Source organism: Haliotis cracherodii, unplaced genomic scaffold (assembly GCF_022045235.1).
Source record: "Haliotis cracherodii isolate W230 unplaced genomic scaffold, xgHalCrac1.p SCAF_8, whole genome shotgun sequence".
Lineage (NCBI taxonomy): Eukaryota > Metazoa > Mollusca > Gastropoda > Lepetellida > Haliotidae > Haliotis > Haliotis cracherodii.
In genome coordinates this window covers 6,986,032-7,011,609 of record NW_027266341.1, presented here as the reverse complement: position 1 = coordinate 7,011,609, position 25,578 = coordinate 6,986,032, and the positions used below count along the sequence as shown (strand labels likewise).

General features: G+C 39.5%; 1 protein-coding gene across 1 annotated transcript in view; it reads left to right on the top strand.

The window, feature by feature from the left end:
* LOC139449367 (calpain-15-like) overlaps nt 1-18,094 on the top strand; it is a 29,289-nt gene extending 11,195 nt beyond the window's left edge. Inside the window, exons 8-13 of the mRNA XM_071230708.1 lie at nt 939-1,100; nt 1,554-1,715; nt 3,003-3,199; nt 5,506-5,663; nt 6,359-6,537; nt 7,890-18,094. Coding sequence (XP_071086809.1) covers nt 939-1,100; nt 1,554-1,715; nt 3,003-3,199; nt 5,506-5,663; nt 6,359-6,537; nt 7,890-8,073 — 1,042 coding nt within the window. The 3' untranslated portion in view covers nt 8,074-18,094. The remainder of the gene's footprint in view (nt 1-938; nt 1,101-1,553; nt 1,716-3,002; nt 3,200-5,505; nt 5,664-6,358; nt 6,538-7,889) is intronic.
* The last annotated feature ends 7,484 nt before the right edge of the window (nt 18,095-25,578 follow it).

Sequence of the window (25,578 nt, the reverse complement as noted above, 5' to 3'; positions counted from 1 at the left end):
TGTGTGTTGCCATGTGGTAAGTAGCCACATAGGCAGGTTACACTGGCTGATACAGCTGGTGTACTGTTGCCTGCCATTGTTGAACTCATTAGGTGACAAGTGACGAGAGTGACAAGTCCCTTAACCCAGACAGAGACACACAGTTGTTGTTAAACCCCGAACTACTGGTGTTGATAGCGGGGAAACAGACACACTATTGGTCTTTGTCATTGAGTGATTTATTGGTGACATTGGTAGCATAATAACATAATGTTTTATGGAATGTTAATGTAAACAGCGTGTGCTGTTTACATGTGTTAGATAGGAAGCCAGTCCATCCAAATGCCTCAAGATAGTAGATATAATTTATATAACTATATAATAATTCCTCTGTGACTATCAGAAAATATCAATATCAAGGGTTGTATTGCAATATGTGTATTGCTGAAGGACATACTGCAATATACCGGTATACCAGTTATATTGCACACCGCTATACTTACATGTGTTTCTGTCATGGAATTATGCTGTAATTACCAGCCTATGGGAGAGATCCAGAATCGCAGTATAAATACAGAAAGTTAGCACAGAAATAGCTGTGAAATTCTGGGTGTGGTAGGAGACTTAAAATAATTGAATAATAAGTTTCCCAAAATGCTTAAAAAAGTAACTTGTTCTCAGATTTTAACACAGAATATCATTCAGTGGACATCATGGGGGTTCTTAGAAATAATGTGTGTCTGTCTCCACCTTTCAGAGAGAACAAACTGTATGTCTTGCAGCGCTGACTGAAACGACTTTGTGTCCCTTGAATATAAAATGGTCTGTCAAACTTGGGTTTTATTTTGTCAGTGCCCAGTACTGTATCAACTTTATTAGTTTGGTAGTTAACACATTGTCATATTAACACTGTATTTTATAAGTTTTGTGTGAACTACAGTAAACTGTTTTGCTGCTAGATTGATTCGGCTGCGGAACCCCTGGGGTCGGTTCTCCTGGAAGGGGGACTGGTCAGACAGCTCCCCACTGTGGAACACAATCGGCAGCTCGGTCCGACAGGAGCTGATGGTCCATGGTGAAACGGAGGGGGTATTCTGGATGTCATTCGAAGATCTACTCAGGTCTGTACAGCTCAGAGCAAATCTTGCAGTCTAACAGCTTTCATTCTGACAATCGTTTATTGTTTCAGTTTTTATTACGACTCAATTATCATTATGAAAAGTCTTGAAAGTTGAAGTGTACCCGAAAAGTTCTTGATCTTGTTGTCCTGGATGCTGGTTCAGTATAGCAGGGCTTGATTTAGCTGTATAAAACATGCACCAGTGCAGCCTTTTAATTATCCCCTGCCACGAAGTGGAAGGAGTCAACTAACATGATCGGCTGGTCTGGTTCGCTGACTATGGTTGATGCATGTCATTGTGTCCCAATTGCATGGATCGATGCGAATGATATCAATCAACGGATTGTCTTGTCCAGACTCGATTATTTACGGACCACCGTCAAATATATATTGCTGAGTGAGGCAATAAACAACAACAAAACCAAAACATACACAATAAAACTGTTGTTTCTAGGTACTTCGATAGTGTAGATGTGTGCAAGATCCGTCCCAACTGGCGCGAGTCTCGCCTGGCTGCAGAGTTCCCAAGTGATGCGTCGCAGCCCATGAGTGTGGTGAAGTTGACGGTGTTCCACACAACGGAGGTGGAGCTGGGGCTGTTCCAGGAGGGCGTCAGGTCAGTTACATACTCAGCAATACTAGATAGAGATGTCTTTGGTTTGAAATTTTAGTGTCGATATGTTGACTCAAAAGTATTATGTATATCAATTTATTGATTAATAATATTTATCATGCTTTTTAAGAATCATAAGATTGAAGTAATAATAATATTTGGTGAAAACATTAAGGGATGTGATTGTGGTTGTCATGAGGTTTGTTTTGTCGACCAAAATTCAGCAGTTAGCATCTTGGGTCAGTATGTGAAATTCTTGTCCTCATGATTTATATAGATCCGTGTCGGGCTCGTAGGCCGCTAGCAGATGAAAATACCAGGCCTGACTCAAATGTATCGGTCCAATGATTGCTTGTAACAGATCCAAGACTGTGTACGACACCTGTTTTCTGACAGCCATATTGAATCATTGATAGTGATTCGACATGTCCGACTTGTCAACATCTGAGTCATGTGAAATACTGTACACTTGTCAGAGCAGTACGTTTTTTTGAGGTCATGATGAAAAGGAAGAGTAAATTAGAGTGAACACTATAACTTGACATGGCTGTGGCTGCTGTCAAGTCAAGTCAAGTCTGGGCTTCAATATCTGTAGTACTGATCTCAGAAACAGTTTTAAAAATAACCAAAATCATTCTTAGCACAGTCCCCAGTGATCATGTATTATTTATTGGCTGAAATTGTGTGCTATTTTTAGGACCAGGATTTCCAAATGAAATTGATATTTTGAAACGGTGGTTTAATGTTTAGAGCAATTCACAGGATATGATATGCATTTCTCAAGGACTGTCAACCCTCAAATTAACAGATCCCAGTCATATTTTACTGGTCAATATCGGAAACACTGTAGTTGTTGTTTGTTTCAAGGGATTTTAACACTGAACAAAAACAAAAAGTCATCTGGTTAGTGGCCATGAAAATGAACCGTTTTTTTGTAGCATGATTGATATAATACCATGAATACAGTATCATATATAATGTAGAATAGAATTAGGATACACACATAGTGTGTTTTCTGTATAGAGCTAACTGTCATTTTTAATGACTTTGATTTGAATTTGAAATAGCTAATGTATTCCCGCTTTTGAATGTTGTAGAACTACAACTGTGCATCTCTACCAACCATGATTGAGAGAGCAGTACGTTTCAAACAGAGGTGTTTTTTTGTGATTTGAAACCTCTGTTTGATCAATTCGAATAGTATTTTCCGAATTCATTGCAGAATATGTTATAAATGTGTCTAGTTGAAACTTTTTTTATTTCTCACGTGACATATATCCAATGTTTCAGGGGGAATGACAACTCGGCTAAATCTCCTCTCGACCTGTTCATCCTGGTACTCCAAGAGTCCAAGCATCCCAACTTCTCTGTGGGCAAACTGATTGGCCACAGTCAGAGACAACTGCGATGTTTCATTGGCTGTAACCTTATGCTGGAGCCGGGAGAGTATGTCGTCCTCTGCCTGGCCTTCAGTCACTGGACAACAGGTGAGGACATTAACAGTAGTTGTAGCTGAGAGAGTATTTCGTCCTCTGTCTGACCTTCAGTCACTGGACAACAGGTGAGGACATAAAGAGTAGTTGTAGCTGGGAGAGTATGTCGTCCTTTGTCTGACCTTCAGTCACTGGACAACAGTTGAGGACATTAAAGGTAGCTGTGGCTGGGAGAGTATGTTGTCCTTTGTCTGACCTTCAGTCACTGGACAACAGTTGAGGACATTAACAGTAGTTGTAGCTGAGAGAGTATGTTGTCCTCTGTCTGACCTTCAGTCACTGGACAACAGGTGAGGACATTAACAGTAGTTGTAGCTGAGAGAGTATGTCGTCCTCTGTCTGACCTTCAGTCACTGGACAACAGGTTAGGACATTAACAGTAGTTGTAGCTGGGAGAGTATGTCGTCCTCTGCCTGGCCTTCAGTCACTGGACAACAGTTGAGGACATTAACAGTAGTTGTAGCTGAGAGAGTATTTCGTCCTCTGTCTGACCTTCAGTCACTGGACAACAGGTAAGGACATAAAGAGTAGTTGTAGCTGGGAGAGTATGTCGTCCTTTGTCTGACCTTCAGTCACTGGACAACAGTTGAGGACATTAACAGTAGCTGTGGCTGGGAGAGTATGTTGTCCTCTGTCTGACCTTCAGTCACTGGACAACAGTTGAGGACATTAACAGTAGTTGTAGCTGGGAGAGTATGTTGTCCTCTGTCTGACCTTCAGTCACTGGACAACAGGTGAGGACATTAACAGTAGTTGTAGCTGAGAGAGTATGTCGTCCTCTGTCTGACCTTCAGTCACTGGACAACAGGTGAGGACATAAAGAGTAGTTGTAGCTGGGAGAGTATGTCGTCCTTTGTCTGACCTTCAGTCACTGGACAACAGTTGAGGACATTAACAGTAGCTGTGGCTGGGAGAGTATGTTGTCCTTTGTCTGACCTTCAGTCACTGGACAACAGTTGAGGACATTAACAGTAGTTGTAGCTGGGAGAGTATGTCGTCCTCTGTCTGACCTTCAGTCACTGGACAACAGGTGAGGACATTAACAGTAGTTGTAGCTGGGAGAGCATGTCGTCCTCTGTCTGACCTTCAGTCACTGGACAACAGGAGAGGACATTAACAGTAGTTGTAGCTGGGAGAGTATGTCGTCCTCTGTCTGACCTTCAGTCACTGGACAACAGGTGAGGACATTGACAGTAGTTGTAGCTGAGAGAGTATGTTGTCCTCTGTCTGACCTTCAGTCACTGGACAACAGGAGAGGACATTAACAGTAGTTGTAGCTGGGAGTGTATGTCATCCTCTGTCTGACCTTCAGTCACTGGACAACAGGTGAGGACATTAACAGTAGTTGTAGCCGGGAGAGTATGTTGTCCTCTGTCTGACCTTCAGTCACTGGACAACAGGTGAGGACGTCAACAGTAGTTGTAGCTGGGGGAGTATGTCATCCCCTGTCTGACCTTCAGTCACTGGACAACAGGTGAGGACATTAACAGTAGTTGTAGCTGGGGGAGTATGTCGTCCTCTGTCTGACCTTCAGTCACTGGACAACAGGTGAGGACATTGACAGTAGTTGTAGCTGGGAGAGTATGTCGTCCTCTGTCTGACCTTCAGTCACTGGACAACAGGTGAGGACATTGACAGTAGTTGTAGCTGGGAGAGTATGTCCTCATTTGTCTGGCTTTCAGAAAGGAGACAAAGGATTATGTTACAGCAAGTACCATATTTTCTTGTGTTTAGTTTGCACTTTTTAAAAAACCCAAATTCAGGGATGTGAAATCTCCGCGGAAACGCGGAAAATCACGTTTTTTTAAACAGTCGTCCTCGGAAAAAACCATCTTCCTCGTAAAAATATAATCAAAGATTTAAAAAAAAACACTCCGAAAAGATGATAGAAAACCGGACAACCGTCACGAATCGTCCTGTTTTCGATCAGAGCTTTGAGCAGCATAGGTTTTTCGGACATCATACCTTTTCTATCACGAATACTTGCCCCCAGTGCCCCCCTAGACTTTTCCTCTCTTTTTTTCGGGAAAACCTGCTCACATCCCTGCAAATTAATAGAGTATGTTTCAATGCAAAGCTATTCCATGAGCATCTTACACTGGAGATAGCATGTCAGCAATCCTGTTTGTTCACTAGTTCTTGACAGTGCACAATACATGAGATAGCAATGTTCCTGAAACTTGTACCCAAGAATAAGGTGTGCACATTATACACAAGAACATATGGTACCTTATGCTCTTAATTTGCCTAAGTGTATTGTTGCTCATGTTGTCCTCATGGATTGTCTGCCCTCGTTCCAGTCCCCGGCACCCGGGTCAGCCACCGCTACGTGTTGTCAGTGCATAGCTCCAAGGCCCTGATGGTAGACCAGATCAACACATTCCGAAACAGGCAGTACGAGAACGTCCTGGCCGATGCCCTCATCCAGCTAGCTGTTGCCAAGGGAACAAAGGAGGAGGTGGGTATCGTGGGGAGTCTAGGTTTGAATAGGGTCCCCAAACCTATGCTTGTCATATGAGGTGACTGAATGGATCTGGTGCCCCATGTGGATTCCTGTTTTAAATGGGGTCCCCTAACCTATGCTTGTCATGTGAGGTGACTGAATGGATCTGGCGCCCCATGTGGATTCCGGTTTTAAATGGGGTCCCCAAACCTATGCTTGTCATATGAGGTGACTGAATGGATCTGGCGCCCGAGGGGATTCCGGTTTTAAATGGGGTCCCCTAACCTATGCTTGTCATATGAGGTGACCAGATAGATTTGTGGTTCTTGACTTGGTTGATTGCATGTCATCATACCCCCAATTCAAGGGACATGCTCATTATATCAACCACAATGTTAAACCCAATGTGACCTCAGTCGTCTATTCCTTTCAGGTCTTCAGCAATCCATGTTTGTCGTAAAAGGCGACTATGCTTGTCATAAGAGACAACTAACGGGATCGGGTGGTCAGGCTCACTGACTTACATAAAGCATGTCATCGTATACCAATTGCGTGGATTGATGCTCATGATGTCAATCAATGGATTGTCTGGTCCAGACTTGATTATTTACACACCGCCGTCATATAGCTGGAATATCGCTGAGTGCAGCATTAAACAAAACAAAACAAACGAAAACTACTCCTTTCATTGTAAGCTGCTCCTGTTCCAGGTTCGGAAAGGCATCACAGTTTACAGCCTCCTCAACGGATGGGCCGGAGGGATATTTGTTGCTGAGAATCGTATGCCGGGAAACAATGTAGTAATGTGGTGTGACTGCACGGAGAGCTCTAACGTTGTCAGCACAAGGGGCTCACTGATCAGCAAGGATGTGATCCCACCTTTACATAGGTCAGTACGAGGCTCCTGGGTTTGCCTGGATCCATCTTCTGATAGACAACTTATATGTGGGTTGGATGGCCAAAATGGCATGTGTATGAGTGCTTGGAAGAGGACCCTGTTGGGCTTCCAGATTAGAAGAGGTCCCAGCAACCTATAATGGTCCCAGGAGGAGACTTGGTTGATTTTGTTTCTTAGTAACTCGATGGTGTGGGTCATTGTTCACAATATCGATCACTGCATTGTCTGTTCCAGACTCGATTATTTACTGCCTGCCACCATATCGCTGGAATATTACTGATTGCAGCGTTAAACAACAAACATGCATATACACACTTGGAAGGGGAATAATTTCCTATGGCATGTGGCAGACTTTATACAAAATTAGAGTCCAAATGTTTGTATTTCCTAGTGTGAGAGAAACTTGTGAAGTTTTGTTGCTTTAGTCCACTTGTGTTGATATATTTATTGAGGAAATAAAGACATTCAGTGGAGATTCTTGATGTGTTAGGGTATTTAGAGATTATTACAAGAGCATGTTTGTCTGATTTACAAAATGAATGTCAAAATTATGTATTACTTGTGTGAGCATGAGAGAAATACATGAATTCTGATGTTAGTTTCATATCAGTAGATGGTTACTCTCTGTTACAGACAAGTGTTGATGGTATTCTGCTACTTCTGTTACAGACAAGTGTTGATGGTATTCTGTTACTTCTGTTACAGACAATTGTTAATGGTATTCTGTTACTTTGGTTAATGACAAGTCTTGATGGTATTCTGTTACTTATGTTACAGACAAGTGTTGATGGTATTCTGTTACTTCTGTTACAGACAAGTGTTGATGGTATTCTGTTACTTCTGTTACAGACAAGTGTTGATGGTATTCTGTTACTTCTGTTACAGACAAGTGTTGATGGTATTCTGTTACTTCTGTTACAGACAAGTCTTGATGGTATTCTGTTACTTCTGTTACAGACAAGAGTTAATGGTATTCTGTTACTTCTGTTACAGACAAGAGTTGATGGTATTCTGTTACTTCTGTTACAGACAAGTGTTGATGGTATTCTGTTACAGAAAGTGTTGATGGTATTCTGTTACTTCTGTTACAGACAAGTCTTGATGGTATTCTGTTACTTCTGTTACAGACAAGTCTTGATGGTATTCTGTTACTTCTGTTACAGACAAGTCTTGATGGTATTCTGTCACTTCTGTTACAGACAAGTGTTGATGGTATTCTGTGACTTCTGTTACAGACAAGTCTTGATGGTATTCTGTTACTTCTGTTACAGACAAGTGTTGATGGTATTCTGTTACTTCTGTTACAGACAAGTGTTGATGGTATTCTGTCACTTCTGTTACAGACAAGTCTTGATGGTGTTGTCGCACCTGGAGAGGTCCCAGATGTACCACCTGTCTAGATGTCTCAAGCATCGCATGACAAACCCCAGTTTTGGACTGGGAGACTGGGGTCCCACGCCCCACAGCCAGCACGAACCCAGCCTCATTCCTCCCGTCGAGGCTCTGCACATTCCTCGACCTCTCTGATCTCGGGGTCACACCAACAGTCGTGGACCAACAAGTTCCCTAACCAGAGGAGGGACATTATTGTGATAAACACTCCAGGCTCTATGGTGGACAACACCACCAGAAGTCTGTCCTACTGTGTACCTCTATACTTACCGGGGCTCCACAGGGGCTCCACAGGGGCTCCACAGGGGCTCCACAAAGAGCTGTGTTGTGTGAATGGTTAGCTAATGTACAGATGTGAAAGGGTTATACTTTAAAAACATATCAAGTAAAGGGATAAATAGGCTTTTACGCCATCCTTGTTTTTTACTGCAGTACTCCTAGAGTTCACACACAAGAATTACTGTGCAGGGAATTTCTCTTACACTGAAGCAACAGGAACATTTCAGTGGCGCTAGAAAGTGTACATGGAGTTGCTATACAGTGTTCTCAATTAAACCATTAAACATGGTTTCAGATTGGTTTGTTTTCTAGGATTGTCATCCAAAATATCCCAAAGATATTTCAAAATTGTAAAGACAATGTTTTATCAAGAGTTGATGAAATCGTGATAACGATTTACCTTTGAGCTACTGGGGTTACTCCTTAAGATATGTGTGATTATTCCAGTACTCCTCTACTACAGGTTTAAGGAGTGTGTACTCCTCAGGTTGAAAAATTAACTGCTAAATTCTTACTCCCCTTTGTAAATGCGTTATTGTTCTATTATTTCTGTGTGAGCTTGTTAGTCTCTGTATAGATGTGTGTGATAAACAAACATCCTGAAGTAGTACTGATCAAATCATCATCTTGAACCTGTCGATGATACATGTAGAATATTTTGAAACCATAACGCGTTGTGCATCCCGGTACAGTCAGGCTGTTTGTTATGGATCTCAGGCCCCTCCATCTGCACACACAACTGTTTCTGGCAATATACTACTCAATGTTTGCGAGGGGTTTATATATGTCATTCTATTTACACATAATTAACAACTGTTTTCAACTATTTTTGTATCTTTGAATAATACGAATATCCCTATATGAAGTTGGAGCTGTGAGGTAGGCCAGTGATAATAGTCCTCTGCTAAAGACCTGCTTCCCATGTTGTGAAGCCAGTACTTCGTGTCCCATGTTGTGATATTGCTGTCCAACCAGCTCCTTGACATCACACCTACCTTGCGTTACCCTGCTTTTCAGCAATATCATGGAAAAAGGGGTTTCAAACATTGTACCCATATGGGGAATCGAACCCGGGCCTTTGGACGAGTGAACCCTTAACCACTAGGCTACCCCACAGCCCCTATAAACAATTGAGTATTATGGTTAAAATACTTCTGATTACCACATTTTTCAAAATTTTAAAAACATTTACCCAGTCCTCTATTGTTATTAAGAGTCACTACCTGACAATTGATGCTGTGAATACCAACATGAAGTATGGGGAAATAGAGGAACCTATTTATTGAGGGAATTCTGATCAGAAAGCACATTTCCATTTTCCTGTCTCTCAGATTTGGGCTGTGTCCCTGTCCCAGGTCATAACCACATGTACATGTTTATACAGTTTGTGTTGACGAGGTCGTGATGGATCCTCCGTGACGAACTATACTGCTGTTAGTGATCTTTCAGACAACAGGAATTTATAGCCAGACATGAAGAATGGCTGCAGTACTCTGGTAATGAAGCTTGATATATTTCATATAAATATGAATTCCAGTATTTCAAAATGAAGCATGGTCGTCAAGCAGTCAAGGTGATGACCCTTATGTTTAGAATGAAACATAAATGGGTTATTGCATTCTTAATTCATAGAACCCGCAAAGACAAGACCCAATAGATTTTGAAAACTACATGTTGGAGGATATGTATGTCATGAAACCTGATGTTTCTGATGCTGTTCCAGTCAGCGATCTAAGCGCTACGACTGTCATAAGTCAGTGTTATAGGACATAGATACGATCATCTTGGCGGTAAGATCGCATTGTGGAACAGTTCCAGGATGGCTATGAATTCCTGTTGTGTGGATGTTATTGTATGTTCGTATGATTTATAGGCATTGTTACAATATATAAGTTTTTAGTGATCTATCATCATCATAAATCATGCATCCCTTGTTGAAGATGTACTTCATCTTTTTGTGATAAGATTTCTTGCAATATTTTTTGTGTTTTAACTATTTTTTTCTTTCATAAGTCTCCGTTTACCAATATATAACTACGGACAACACATTTCATGTAATCAGTAAGTGGTTTGGTTGTCAACACAGACATTGGGAGACACATGTTTTTAAAACTTCAAGGTTTAATGATTCATTGAATTATCAATGCATTGAATTTAACCAATCGCCACCTGTCATGAAAAAACCACAAGATTGACCAATCAGAAAGTTGTGTTACAGAATCTGCTGTTATATCAAACAACATCAAATCAGTCAGACTTTAATCAAAGTGATAGATACATATAGATAGATAGCGATAGATACATATATATCTGGTCAACTTTTCAGCAAATTTGTTTTAATGATTATATTATTTTGCACAGTGCAATTAACCATCGTACATGTGTGATGTTCACATGAAGATGTGAAAGACGGAGGATACGTACCTAGATGTTATTATGAATGTATCTAGGATTAATCAGTATCTGTGAAATGTAACCCTCCATGCTCTCCTATGTCTCAGAATTATACAGATTTAACCAATGTATGTGTGGAGGCCTAGATCCCCGGTTGTTGGTAAACTTTGTCAATAGGTTGATTTTGTCTGGTGGCAATACATTGATGACTGAGTAGAGTATCGGTAGTCATGGATACCACTTTTAACTGTTGCTATAGTTTTCATAGATGCTATGAAGACACAGTATAATGATTATCAACACCTCATTAGTTTTAGGAAAAATAACTTTTGTTTGAAGATCTGTGTTTATTTGGAATATGTTTGAGACAAGTTATTAGACCATGATCAGAGTTACCTCCCTTAACTTTGTAACAACGCACCAAGATGCCCGATTTTCATATAAACTAGTCTGACTTGGTCCCCAACAACTGATGCCTGGCGTACGGAGTTCAGTGGTTTGGTGGATTTTGTGTCGTCATACCTCATACCACGGGTGGCCCAGTCGTCTAAGGCGCCGCGATTTGGTGTGCAGTGTTGCGTCCCTTGGGCATGCCAGAAACCTATGATTGTGGGTTCGAATCCCGGTTCACCCCGACCATGTTTCTAGGTTCGTCAGCACCATACCCGTGGGTTTCACACCGAAGTGGTAAACGTCTGAGACCTGCATCACTTCGGGCTTTCCTCCTACGTTAAGCTGACACGCTGTGATATAACTGGAATACTGTTAAAAGCGGCATTAAACCCAACTCACTCACTCTCTATAGTGGAAAGTATCAGGTTTAGGGGTCCCTACATTCAAATACTACAGCAGCAAACCTCAAGGAGCCCTACATTTCCAACACTGCATGGGGGCTTTGGTGACCTAGTCTAAGGCAATACAATCTGATGTGTGCCCCTAAGGCAGCCCATGACCTAGGATCATGGGCTGGAGTCCCAGGTTCACGCTGATGGTGTGTGTAGGCTTTATTTCCAAGTAGACCCATGTTGATTTTCTCCCACATGAAGCTGATTGTCATGATATATGTGTGAATATTGTACAAAACGGCATTCTGGTGTAAGCCATGTTTGTTTCCCCATGTCTACTATGCCTACAGTTGAAGTAGTGTGTGTTCTCCATTGATCAGTGATTGCTACGTACTGGATATTCCAGTGAGATTTGATACTACTAAATGCATCCTGTTAGAATGCCTGTGTCAGCTGTGTCAAGTGCTGAGGTAGTCGGTATGTTAACATTTAACAAACTTACAATAGCATGCAAATCTTCCTGTTAATTTTCTAAGGTGATGTCCACATACACTTGACAGTCCCTTCTTGAAGAGCTTGAAAATTGCCAAAATATGCCACTCAAAAGAAGTTAAGGAACACCCTATTCTTTCATGATTGTTCTAGTTAATGTAACATGCCATGTTCTTTAACTTCTTTTGAGTAGTATAGTTAAATATAACACAATTGCTACTAACACCTGTGTGTGAACTTTTACCGAAATTGATGGATTTGAATCAAATTAAATTGTAGAAAACCCATACATAAACACAGGACAATAATGAGCAGATTAGACGTCACATTATGAATGTTGCAATTCTTACTGGTACTCACATTTTAGCTTATGTCTGAAAAGATTTCTGTTGTCTCATTTATTCTTTTTTATTCAAGAATGAGACCTCTGTGTTTTAATAGTCTAATAATTAATAGTCTCCATTTGTACATTTTTTTATAAACCACAATCTACTTAAGACTTCAATAATGGTTCTAATTATGAATTCAAGAATAACTTTTGAATGCATTCCCATGTATGAATATTGAATTCTCTGAGTGTCAGTGTATTATCAGACTTAGATTTACAAAATGTCAAGAATTAAGTTGATCAACATCCTTCAAATTGATTTATGAGTTTTTGAAGTATGAAGATAAATTTCTTATTAAGGAAAAATGCATAATCGAAATATTGTCATTCAGGAATTTTAGTTGAGATTATTTCACGATAATCTCTCAAATTTGATTCCATGTATACCGCCGAATAACCGTCTCACAAATCCCCTGTCCCCCATGCTTGTCACAACAGCCAGCTAATGAGGATTGGGTGGTCACGTGACTTGGCTATTTGTGAGTCGTCGTATCGGGATGGTGTTGGACATTGATATTGTTATCAATCACTGGATTGCCTGGCCCAGACTTGATGTCTTACAGGCTTCCATTGAATGGCTGGAATATTGTTGAGTGTGGCAAGGGGTCCGTATTATACAGGATCCAGATAGACAAGATTTCACAGTTTGTCAAGGGAGTCATGAAAAGTAGGACTTGATCAATCAGTATTTCCCAACAATTTTATCACTAACCATCATGCATCTTTCGAGTGGCCATTTACCTTCCATCCCCAAACCCACCTTTAATTAAGGACAGATGTCTAAGATAGAAACACAACAGGAATGCGTGGACTTGCCATTCCTAATATTCCAGTTTATGCAGTCATTACCTTCATTACAGACTCTGTAAGAACTTTTATCACCCCGAACTGACTTCAACAGAAATAGATATTGCTGGAATGGTTTGCAGACCATTGCGATATCATTGTTACCATGACATCACAATCAAATGACATCACTAATCTCTCTGCCTCTGAAGCTGGTTAGCTGGACTTTTTACTCCAAGACACTGCTTATGGCCATTTTCAGACTGAAAGTTTGTGTATCACTGTACTGATTGTGTAGTTACTGTATCGGATGTGTTTGACTGTAAGGTAAACTTGAAGCCCTTTCAGGATCTGCTTGTCATGGGTTTGATGCAATATTTGACCGATTATGATCCTTGGTCTGCAGACCATGACTCGTGTGTGAGGTTTCCACCAAAGTGGTAGGCGTCTCGTGCATCACTTCACGTGTTCCTGACTCACTTCAAGTGGACCTTGGTTCCTGTTCTTGTAGAATGACCAAGGTTGTTGTAAATTACTTGGGCATACATGTTATGCTTGAACACAAAATATATATTGGCATCTGATGTAAGATGGCGGTCCATGCTAGTCAATACGGTTGAATGTACGTGATGAAGATATAACTCAACCATGTTATGCAAGTTATGGAGTATCAAGGTCAGAAGGTCAGTTAAGGAATATATGGAACTCCAGAACCAAAGAATTCATTATTTTTTGACAATTTATGATTTTCTTCAAAGTGCTGATAGTGGCAACCCAAATGAAGGAAATGGCTGAACAACGACAAGTGTAGCTTCCAAGCAGATGTTCTCTTCCAGGAACCAGTAACCTCGCAGTGATGTGTGAACGATGTCCTGTAGAATGACTCTTGTAATTATCCATATGAATTCTCAGTACACTGATAGTCTGTTTTCACATCAACCCAAGTTAGAGATAAGTTATTGTTCGTACAAATTTCTATTTTATTCAGTTTACCAGGTTAATGAAGCAAAGCTTCAGGCCAATTATTTGAAATTGTGGTTTAAAGGTTTTGGTTTGAAGTTCAGGATCAGAGATTCTGTAATGGACTGTGGCACCGTAATGGAAGTTATAAGGTGTGTGTTGTGAGTTGCATCTGTTACTTATCTGTGTCGTTACTTCAGTGCCCCGCATGTTTGTAATGACAGGTTTGTCAAAGAAAGTTGTCCTGTGTAGAGGATGTTGTTTGCATTGTACTATGAGCATCTCGGCCTCTTCATCTCAGTCTACATATGTCAGTATTAACGACACAAATACTCTATGCACAATATTTTTTTATATAATCTCTGTTTGACAAAGTCGCTGCAAGTTCTGTATTATACCTTAATGTCAACCTGTAGGCCTGTAACGGTTTGCTCTTACACCATAGTAGTTGAATTCAAGATGGCTGAAGTTAAATCCAAGATGGCCGACATGACCAGCAGGGAAATGTTTTTCTTGGTGTCAGTTCAGTCTCAGGTTCTGATCCAGTCTGAAGCTTACTTGTTACGGATTGGCTGATGGTAACATATTTGATATCATGAAGTTTCGCTGTAACTCGGGGTTTTCTTGCTTGCACCAGATGTAGTCTTGTAAATTTGGGCTGACCTGAGCTAAATCATTTTCAGCTAAAAAATGTTTATAAAAGCTTATAAAGCAGAAGACTGTTCTAACTTGTGAATTTTGTGGAAAGTTTAATTGTGTATTATCACTATGTATGATTTTAATGTATGCAGTAACATATATACCAATACAAATGGGTTTTTTATCTCAGGATTTTTTGAAAATGTAATCACTGAGTGAAGCACTTGTTTAGTTGCAGTGACACGTTTGTTCATGATGATCTCTTCACATCTTTTCAGCAGACTACGGGTTAAAAGTATCTTTTATATGATTGTTTTTTAGTTCTTGAAGTTAAAGCCACTTGAAATTGATTATTTGTCGGTACACATGAAAAGCTGGTTAAGATTTATTTCTTTGGGTTTTTTAAAAATGAAAAAGAAGATTAAAGACGTAACCAGTAGATATTTGTATTATACCGTATTCAACATAGTAAGCACCCTGCTCTAATAAGTGCTCACAGCGATATTTGCTAATATATTGGCTAGTGAACAATCCCAATTAGCACCCCTTCCCATTGATCAATGTACACAAGATTTATTTATTTGTGTATAATACGCACTCATGTGTTATATGCACCCTTAATTATGGGCAATTAAATACTGGAAAAATGTATCTGTCGTGTATAATACGCACAGACTTTTCTTTTGTATCATTTCAGGCTGTCAGCATAAACCATGAAATTTATCATCTTTCAACTCTGTTTTTTTATCACCAAATTTTTATTCTAATTTTGAGAGTGCCCTGGGTGCTTATTATGTTGAACACGGTAAGTACCTATTGACCCAGACAACCCATGAATGCTACACCCACCAATAGACATTTCGGAAGATTCCGATTTCCTTTTTCAACTCTGTGATTGGAAGGAATTTCCCCCATTTGGCATTTTTAACCTCAGAACCTCAGCACAAAAAAATGAATGTGAATTAGCATCATATACGCAGCAGTTCCGACAAACAAATACTAATGAGTTTTTAAAGTCGATTTTGATCCTACTGACAGTTGCCATTAATCATGTTAATCAGCTGTTGATGCCTATAGTGTACATACACCTAGCATTTGGATACCACAATACTTCCACGTCCTTGTCCCATGTATTTCATGTTCTTTAATATTGATACGTGGTTTATTCTGTAGAGTGTTTTACAATGTTGGAGATACAAACGCAAGTCCCATCTGTCCTGTTCACAGATCCTGTCCTGGTTCTGTGGTCGAAGTGGACACATGTTTTGTACAGAGTTGTGTCCCTTTGGTGTCAGGTTCCGATGACACAAGTTCGAATCCCAAATTGCTCCAGTTATGATACTTGATCATTCAGTACCAAGCTTGTGGGTTTCACCAAAGTGGGAAGCGTCTACGACCTGTCCACTTTGGGCTTCTTCCACAACGTTTCCACGGTTACAAAACTCAACAGCAGTGTACACGTGTGAGTTTGGTGTTTTGTGTACACTGCATCATAGAAAGGTGAGCATGTCCCATACCAGCTGTGCAAGACGTATGAGTTGTGTGTGTTTTACTATGTAGATGTACAAATGAGACATATTTCGTTGTGGATTTAGATCCAGGTTTATCACGAGAGTATCACATGACATAATACACTTGCCTCGGAGACACATGTAGGTGTGCTATAAGGCACTGTTAAAATTCTGCTAGGTATGCAGATGTGGATCAGTGCCATTGTTCAGATACTTCTTGTGGAGAGTAGATTCCACTGACTTTCAAGAGGGCCACTGCTGATGTTTGTATGAATGGAACGTTACAGGGACACTACCATACATATTGTGTCATTGTATGTAGATTGATAATAACGCCTTCAAAAGGTTCTTTTATCCCAAGAATTTCTACTCTGGTTGTGGATAATTTTAACCTTAGTTATATTTTTTTCAATGATGTTTTTTTCATAGATATATTTGTTTAAATAGTTTCAGGTGAAATTATGACGTTGTTTCTCACTATAGTTTGAAGTTTTTCATGTTTGTTAAAAAAAAAGTTGTCCAAATATTTATCCCCTAGTTGTAGACTTTGATGCCTGAAGATGTGAACTGATTAAAACAATTTGAGTTTATGGAACGATCACAGTCATTCCCTCTTATGGTTTGCATTGAAGGATATATATGTCGTTTTGTAAAATATCAGATTCTGAAATAATTGGCATTTATTAGTGCTGTATGATTTTTAAGGTAGGACTTGAACAAAACAGTTGTTGGATCTGTTAATATACAGGTCATATTTTTCCATTGTTTTTCTCAGTATTCAAATTTTGAGTGAATTTGTGTAAAGATTTAAACTGATTACACGACCAAGCGGGTATTCAACAATCTATTCCTAATGGCTTTTATCTGATTTTTGTAGACTTGGAAGATGCTGTTTGTATTGCAGTGTACATGCCTTGAAATGTACATTGTGTTTGTGAATGCTTGTCATCCATGCTTGCATGTTTCAGTGTGAGTGACAGATCTTGTAACTTTGATTTGCTTGATGGAAATATTAGGTTACAATGAATACTCGCACCTGCTGGGAGACAGTAAACCTGTGTCTGCTTCACACGGCAATGTAAACCTGTAGTTCAGAAATGTTGAGATGGTCCATGCTTTACATTTTTAACTGATGAAGACTTCATTGTGAGTGAACTGCTAAACTGACAGTTTCCCCCTGGTTTTAAGGATACTCTTTTGTAAAATTTTGTATAAAATCAAAGAAAATGAACATTTCTGTGAATTCAGCCAAATTTGGATAAAGAATTTGTTCAAATACACTTTTTATCAACCCCATACAAAGTTGCCTCTTTCATCTTCATGATCTTAGGGAATTAATTAGGGACTCCAATATGAAGAACAGATAGTTGGTAACTTGTCCTTGATATGCCGAAGTGGAATTCTCTTCAGTGCATCTTGATTAATTGTATCTTTTGAAGTAAACAATTCATTCAGTAAATATCTTTTAAGGCCTTTTATGAAATGACCAGTGATAGTTATAGTTTGTCCAATTTATAAGTCATTTACTTTGTGGTGTACAGCATAACTACTAGCTCAGTCAGATGTTGTCATGGATACAAGTACACAGCAAGGGCAGATAACTCTGAAATTCAATAAACTCACTTTGATGGCGACTCGATGCCTCAATTTCTGTCAAGACGTTTACTCGTGCGACCAACGGAAGACAACCTAGATATGTATATGCTCCTTCTTAACAATGAAGTCTGTGTCAAAGTTAGGTATATCTCTGTAGAAAGGTGTAGGAACAGCGCCAAATTTATCACGAGAAGGTAAATTGTCGGCAGCCTGTGAGGTGTGTCACTGCCGACAAGGGTTTACTGGGTGTCAGTAGGTCTTCATTTGTTATACTTCTACAAGATTTTATTCATGGATGTGAAGAATATGAAATTAAAATTGTTGTATTTTCTGAGATCAATGTTTTGTTGTAATTGATAATTATTTCATCCTTGTCAGGGGCGGTCGGGTAGCCTAGTGGTTGAAGTGTTCCCTCGTCACGCCGAAGACCCGGGTTCAATTCCCGACATGGGTACAATGTGTGAAGCTCATTTCTGGTGTCCCCTGCTGTGATATTGCTGGAATATTGCTAAAAGGGATGTAAAACCATACTCCTTGTCATCTTCCGTAACAACAAGGATGGAAATAGCACATCATTCAAATGCGATAGAGTTGTAGAAGCGTTCATGCTGAAATGCTGGGATTCGATTACCGACATGGGTACAATGTGTCAAGCCCATTTCTTTTGTTCCCCGCCGTGATATTGCTTGAATATCATTAAAAGTAGTGTAAACAAATACTGTTTAGATGGTATCAACTCTGGAAGTAGGGTTGCTGAATGAGCTTCGCTTTGTTTTCACAACTTAATAAGCTCTGTGTGCATGTTTTCTGAAGGGGAATCTTTCCGGCATATGATTTGCAGTTATTGGAGGTCAAGGTAATTGATAATGAAAGGTGAAGGTTGTAACCATTTGGGGTGTTTGTGCAGCATTTCAAGGAGTCTATAATTCTATATTAATTTTCAATATATGTCTCATAATTATGAGCTTTTTAATCAGTGTTAAAACACTTTTTCAACCCATAATGGTAAACTAGACACATGTATTAAGACATGATAATGTCAAGGTCATTCACTGATGATCTTGTTAGTTTGTTGTGAAGATTCCACATTTAAAACACAATCTGCAACCAGTAACACTGTCAGTGGTGGAAAAAATATTTGATTTGTACAACTGACCATTTTGAAGACTTCCTGTTTAAAGGCTGTGAAAAAAAAGTACTTTGAAACATCTTCAAGTCACATGATATTGTGAAATTTAATCTTAAAAACTGGGGATCACACATTTGGCTGTTTAAACACACTTCACCCAAAGAACATCAATATCCCCTAGGGGATTCTGTGATTTCATTGGCCTAGTACTCTGTAACCAAACATATCTATAACATTCTTCATAATGATGTTCATGAAATTGTTTTTTAAATTTTTTTTAGTAGTAGTAGTGGTAGTAAATAGAAATTTAATGTGGCAAATTCCATTCACCAATCGGATGATCATAGGTCTACACTATTATTACCTCAATCAATGGATGGTGTCCACGTGATCTTCATTCTCAGCTCCCTGGGGAATATACACCCAATGCCTCCTGTGAGGCACTGCACCTATCACCTTACTGGGTACCCATTCTCTGCTGTGTGAACAGAGGCATATTACGAACAAAATCACTTGAGCTTCAGAGTGGGGCACGACCAAAGCCTCAGAAACTCGTAAGAGTCAAGCTGCCAAACAGTCAGCCTTCTAAGAACTCTCCCCTTAATGTCACCTTATTTGTGTCCTGTGCGCTGTGCACAGGTTTGACGTGCAACCACACGTAGTAATTACCCAGTAATGTCACAAACTTCAAGCTTGTGGTGTCTGCTTCTGGTATATAAATTTGTATGTAATTAGTCCTGAAGCTTTTGTTGGAATTTGACTGTTAAGCACCGGTGGTAATTTTTCTAGAGACAAATACAAAATTATCCTTTTATGCATTTGTTCCAAATGGCCCTGGTGAACTCTTTTGGCACTAGTGAATTGAACAAAATGTCAAAGGTCAAGGTCACAAGATAGAAAAATATCACATACCAATAGAATACTAAACGAGCTCCCGTGTAATACCAATTTTATGAAACGAGTGAATAGTTGTGGTATCTGATGAGCGAAATTGAGTTTAACAGAAAATATTTCAAACACGTCAAAAGTTGAAACGGATGAATTTAATTACCATACAACGGTCCACCTTTAGAATTCACAAGCTTTATACACATGCATGATGATTATTACAATAATGTTTCTGAAAACATTTTAAAATAAGCTCTCCTCTTTTTATATTTTTGACTTATCCTGCATTATTCCTTAATAATGAATCAACTGCTTACCTTTGACAAAAAGACAGTGCCTAGCAATGGTCGTAGATGAAGAAAAAAGGTTTCAACTTTTAGTCTGCTTTTCTGAGGACCGATTGCAGCTGTCGTGTGATCGTTCGTCGTGACGTCACATCATGCCACATTCTTGCGTGTCGTGTACCAACAATTACCATGTCTTATGGTTGTATAAGTAAAAGTGCAAAAGTTACTGGCAATGAGTTATATATACAACCAAGTTCCACAATAACATCAAGGATTATCTTGATCTTATCACAGCACCAATTTTAGGATGTAGGCAGGCACTGACAATGATATAACCATATTTTATCAAAAAGAGTGATTGCTGACTTAGCCCAAACCATTTCCAAGCAGGACGCCATCCTAACAAAGCTGATACCATGTTTAAGGATAAATGCTGATTACTTTTTGAGAAAATTTAACAACATACCTTTATTACTTGCTCGTGAAGAGATCACCCGTTTGATAAACATACAGCTGTATTACACATTGTGTAATACCAAAACGCATGCTTAATTACTCTCCGAACACGTTTCATGGAATAAATATTGAAAGCTCTCAACATCCCTTGGCTTATTCAACAACATTGCGTGTTGAGTTGATAGATCACTGAGAGGAGCTTATGCACACTCGATGACCCAAGCAACCTTGTTGCTAGGCTGAGGTCACATGGCATTGTTTCACTGATGGATCTTGCAACAAAATTCCACAAATTACGTCATCGGACAAACAAGGTATACAAAGTTTGACTTAGGTCACATCCTGGCTCTATTCACATATGATTTCAAGTTCTTTGTCAAAGAATCCCTCAGACATAATTTTTTATTTTACATACGCCTTGCATCTAAAAATATACCCAAAACACAGTTAAATGTGTTCAATCATACTGTATAATTCCACACTTCCTAAATTGCATCTGAAATATATTTAATATATGGTGAAATATATGTGAACCATTACGCAATGAATTGACAATTGTTTTAGGTATGCCTGTTTGCGCTAAGATGGAACCCGGTCGCAAAAATGGCCATGAGAGGGACACGAGTCGCTATTCGGTTTGTCCCATAATAACACGAGTTGGTCACAAATGCCAGTTGAATATAAATTCTCTCTGTACAGTATTTCAGTCATATCAATACGAGGCAGCTTTAAGTGGGAGGAAAGGCCCAGAATGAAGCACTTCCTTGACGTCTGCCACTTCCACGAGCACAGGTCAGGTGCTGACAAACCAAGAACCGTAACCAAGGCAATTCTGGAATTCGAACCCAGAACCATTTTGGTCTTGCACAACAATTGAGACAACAAGGCCCCCTAAAACACAACCAACAACACAACAATGCAGTCATATTTAAAATGATTTATTTGTCCGTCTGTGGAGACAGTGGCTGAACCACATCCCCCAGACCTCCACTAATGAATGTTGATTCTGTGCCCTCCGCTCTGGACTGTGCGCTCCGTGAGATGGAGAGAAGAGACTAATAAATAGACGAGACACTAACATGTAGAGATGAGTGAATATGATTGCAATGTACACAATGCACAATGGATGATGCCTGCCCAACACACAAAGACGACACATTGTCAATTGGCCATATCTCAAATCATTTCGGGCAAAGATGTTTGTGATGTGGTATAAACGTATGAAAAACAAAATCACGTTGCCTTTGCACAATTTCAGCAAAGAACAAAACCCTACTTATCACTTACAGAGCTGGGCAATTTAATTCTACTGGTGTTGGTCAAGGTCAATTTACTTTGAAGGGAACCAAGCACATTTTAGCCTTAGAAAATACGTTTCAGCCATCACATTAATCATTTGTTGTAAAGAACATCTCCCCAAAGAGAATGGAGTAATGCTACTTTCAACATGTCTCCAGAAATATGCCAGAAGACACCAAGCATGGGTTTCACACATGGCACCCACAGGAAATCAAATCCAGTTCATTGCATGGCCCTACATTGCTCTCCCTAAACTCTCAAGACATCAAGCTACACCTATTAGTCTCACTAGTGTTTTCTTACAGTGAAGTCAAAGGAGGGGAAATATTTACTAGAGCCTGGCTGGGAATTTTATCAAGAGATCAATTAGGTTACACAAATTTTGGAAGCCATTTGTGTAGTTAGCTCCTCATGGACAATGGCGTTGCAAACTTTCAAGATGTCAAATACCGTATTTGACGTAATAAGCGTCCAGGGTGCTCTCAAAATTAGAAATAGGGGGCTCTTATTAGTATATTGAAAATGAGTTGAAAGATTTCGTGGTTTATGCTGACACCCTGAAATGTTTATAAATGACAGATATTTTTTTCAAGAATTTAATAGCCCATAATTAATCAATCGGAAGGGGTGGTAATTGGGATTGTTGACTAGCCAATATATTAGCAAATATTGCCGTAGGCGCTTATTACGTCGACTGTGGTACATGTTATTCCAGATCAGAATGGCATCCAATGTACACATTTTGTATAGCAGACGTACACTGTCATGAGTAAAGTGAAAGATTTCATTTGCTCTTTTGAAAATATCAGTTTGCAAACAAGATATGATTGCAGAAAATATCAGCATGAAGAGAGACTGATTTAGTTCATCAACAATCGGCAAAAGTTTGTATGAAGCCGACAAGGAGGTAGCTAGTAGCAGCTATCATGTCCTGATTGATTTTCTATTCTGACGAACAAATACTGAAAAGTGATCCCGACCCTGAAGAATACAAGACCCATGGTTTGTGCACATCCATCAGACCCTAACACTCACTGGCAGCTTATACTGTAGAGGGAGCTGTGTTCTGATTAATTACGGGGCGGTTGGGTAGCCTAGTGGTTAAAGCTTTCGCTCGTCACGCCAAAGATCCGGGTTCGATTCCCGACATGGGTACAATGTGTGAAGCCCATTTCCAGTGTCCCCCGCTGTGATATTGCTGGAATACAGCAAAAAGCGGCGTAAACCCAAACTCACTCACTTACTCTGAGTAATTACAAGTAGAACATCTACAGTAAGATTCTCTGAGATTCACACTTTCATTTTAATTCAGATATCAACATGAACCTGGTTTTATATAATCACGATAATAAAATATTTCTCCCTGGAAAAAACAATAATTTTGATCACAATCACCAATATGATTTCATACAAGCACTCCTTCATTCTTGACAGAAGTCAAAACTTCCTCGACATAAGAAAATATAAAATGTAGCAAAGATACAAAATTTCAATTGAAATACAAAGTTTCATAAAACTTAACATGTTTCATGAATACTGCGTTCAACAAAATCACCATGAACATACATTGAGGTCACACATTCCTCTAGACAGGACAAATGCAAGGATGGAAATTAACAAAAAAAGTCGACGAGCCCAAATATTGATAACGTGTAAAAAGTTTTGAAATTCTACTAGCCCTTAGAATATCTTTAACACAACAAGACTGGTCCGAGCTAGCGAGCTAGAGCTAATTTCCATTCCTGAAAAGTCCTGTTTATCAGGCTTAGTAATCATAATAATGCATATGTGACTTCCTTGCCACCAGCTGGTGATACATGCTTCCTACAAGGCAGCACTCTGAAGAAATGCATGCAGCCATATTGAGACACATTATCCCATGTTTATGACGATGCTCGGCATGTGGAGAAACCAGAATACACGATAAAACTTCCTTCATCAACAAGACAACAAATACTTCGTGTAATGTGGTATCCTCACACCCCACGCTATCAACACGCAACATTGGTCAGCTTACTGTTACCATGGTTACTCTATACTTACACCCAAATCATACCCTCCTCACCATGGAGTGACTATTGTGTGACGCCACACCACCAATTGTGCAGCCCTTTATGTCGCCATATCACAAGGTTGTCCATGGAGAAGATTGCTACTGAATATATCTGCCCTTAAATGTTTCGTTTGTTTGTTGTTTAACGCCGTACTCAGCAATATTCCAGCTAAATGATGGCGGTCTGTAAATAATCGAGTCTGGGCCAGACAATCCAGTGATTGACATCATGAGCATCGATCCACGCAATCGGGATCGATGACAGGCATCACCCAAGTCAGCGAGCCTGACCACCCGACCCCGAGTCATTGTGGACTACATGTACTATTAATGGATTTCAGTTGTTCTGAGCACAATATAGTTGCCTCGAGCTAGTGGAATAGCTTGATTTTCAAAGGCTGCAGGCTAATCTATTTCTCATGGAGACAGTACTCGAGACAAAACCAGGATTGACACAGATGATCCCCACAAATAGGCTGGATTAATTTGATTTGATGTGATTTTTCTACACCCTTCTTTACATTGTTAATAATAATAGCTGACTCACATTAGGAGACAATTCAACAGACTGAACCAAAAGTATCCATTCATCAAGAACTCAACTTATAATACATATCTTTTCATTACAAACATGTCATTGTCACATAGACTGATCAAATGTGGAAACAGCAAACAAACAATTTATCCAATTCTTGGATCACTTTATCTGTGACTCCAGGTACCATTAGATATTTCTAGTAACCATGGTAACTCCAGCTTTACTAACAAGGTCCACTATTCAGCACTAGCTGACGGGGTGGTGCCGAGCCCTTATCATGCTTATTGTGTATACTTCAGTGTGAGAGTCAGGTGAACTTCATCATCCATAATTGGTTGCAAGTTCTAACTTATGAGTCAAAGTAAATAATCGTCTCCTAATTGCTTCTTCATTTTCCAGATATTTTACATTTTGTCCCAAGACCATGTCTTTAACACGATTTTGACAACTTAGGAATCTTACTCCATATATAATGATGTATGAAAACACTTGAATTATTGCATTATGATGAATGTGTTGAACACTTTGACCAAATTTATATATCTAATTGCATTTTCACTCTAAACTTGATCTTTAAATTCGGAACACTCTACTAAATAACAGTCATCCTCCTGAGGCAAGAGAGTTAACTGACTATAAAAGTCCAGTTTCCACCCTTGCCGAAATAGGCTGGTATTATGGAGTTACATTTTGGCTGGACTAACGAGTCTATGCATAGTCCAATCAACATTGCGCACCGAAATCAAAATCCGGTTCGTAAACTGTCATGCAGATTTCAGTCGATCATGTTGATGGCAGGATTTGCAAAGCATGTGCACCGCCAACTCGTTGTCAGCAGATATTTTCCAAATCGTTTCATGTTTTTAACCAAAGAGGTGGAATCTGATTGGTCCATAGGAGAGGTTTAGAAGTGACATAACTGGAAATAGCCACTGGTGGCATTACGATTGAGCCCAGTAATTCCAGCCTAGTTCGGCAAGGGTGGAAACTGGATTTTTAAGTCAGTTAACTCTCTTGCCTTGGGAAGATGAATAACGGTTGAATGAGGGGAAAAGAAATAATTCATTTTCATTAGCCAATGTGAATTTTTTTAAGACATTGAGAAAAACTGCTTTACAAGACCAGACAGCACTACGCGGATGTCTGATGAACGTTATCGA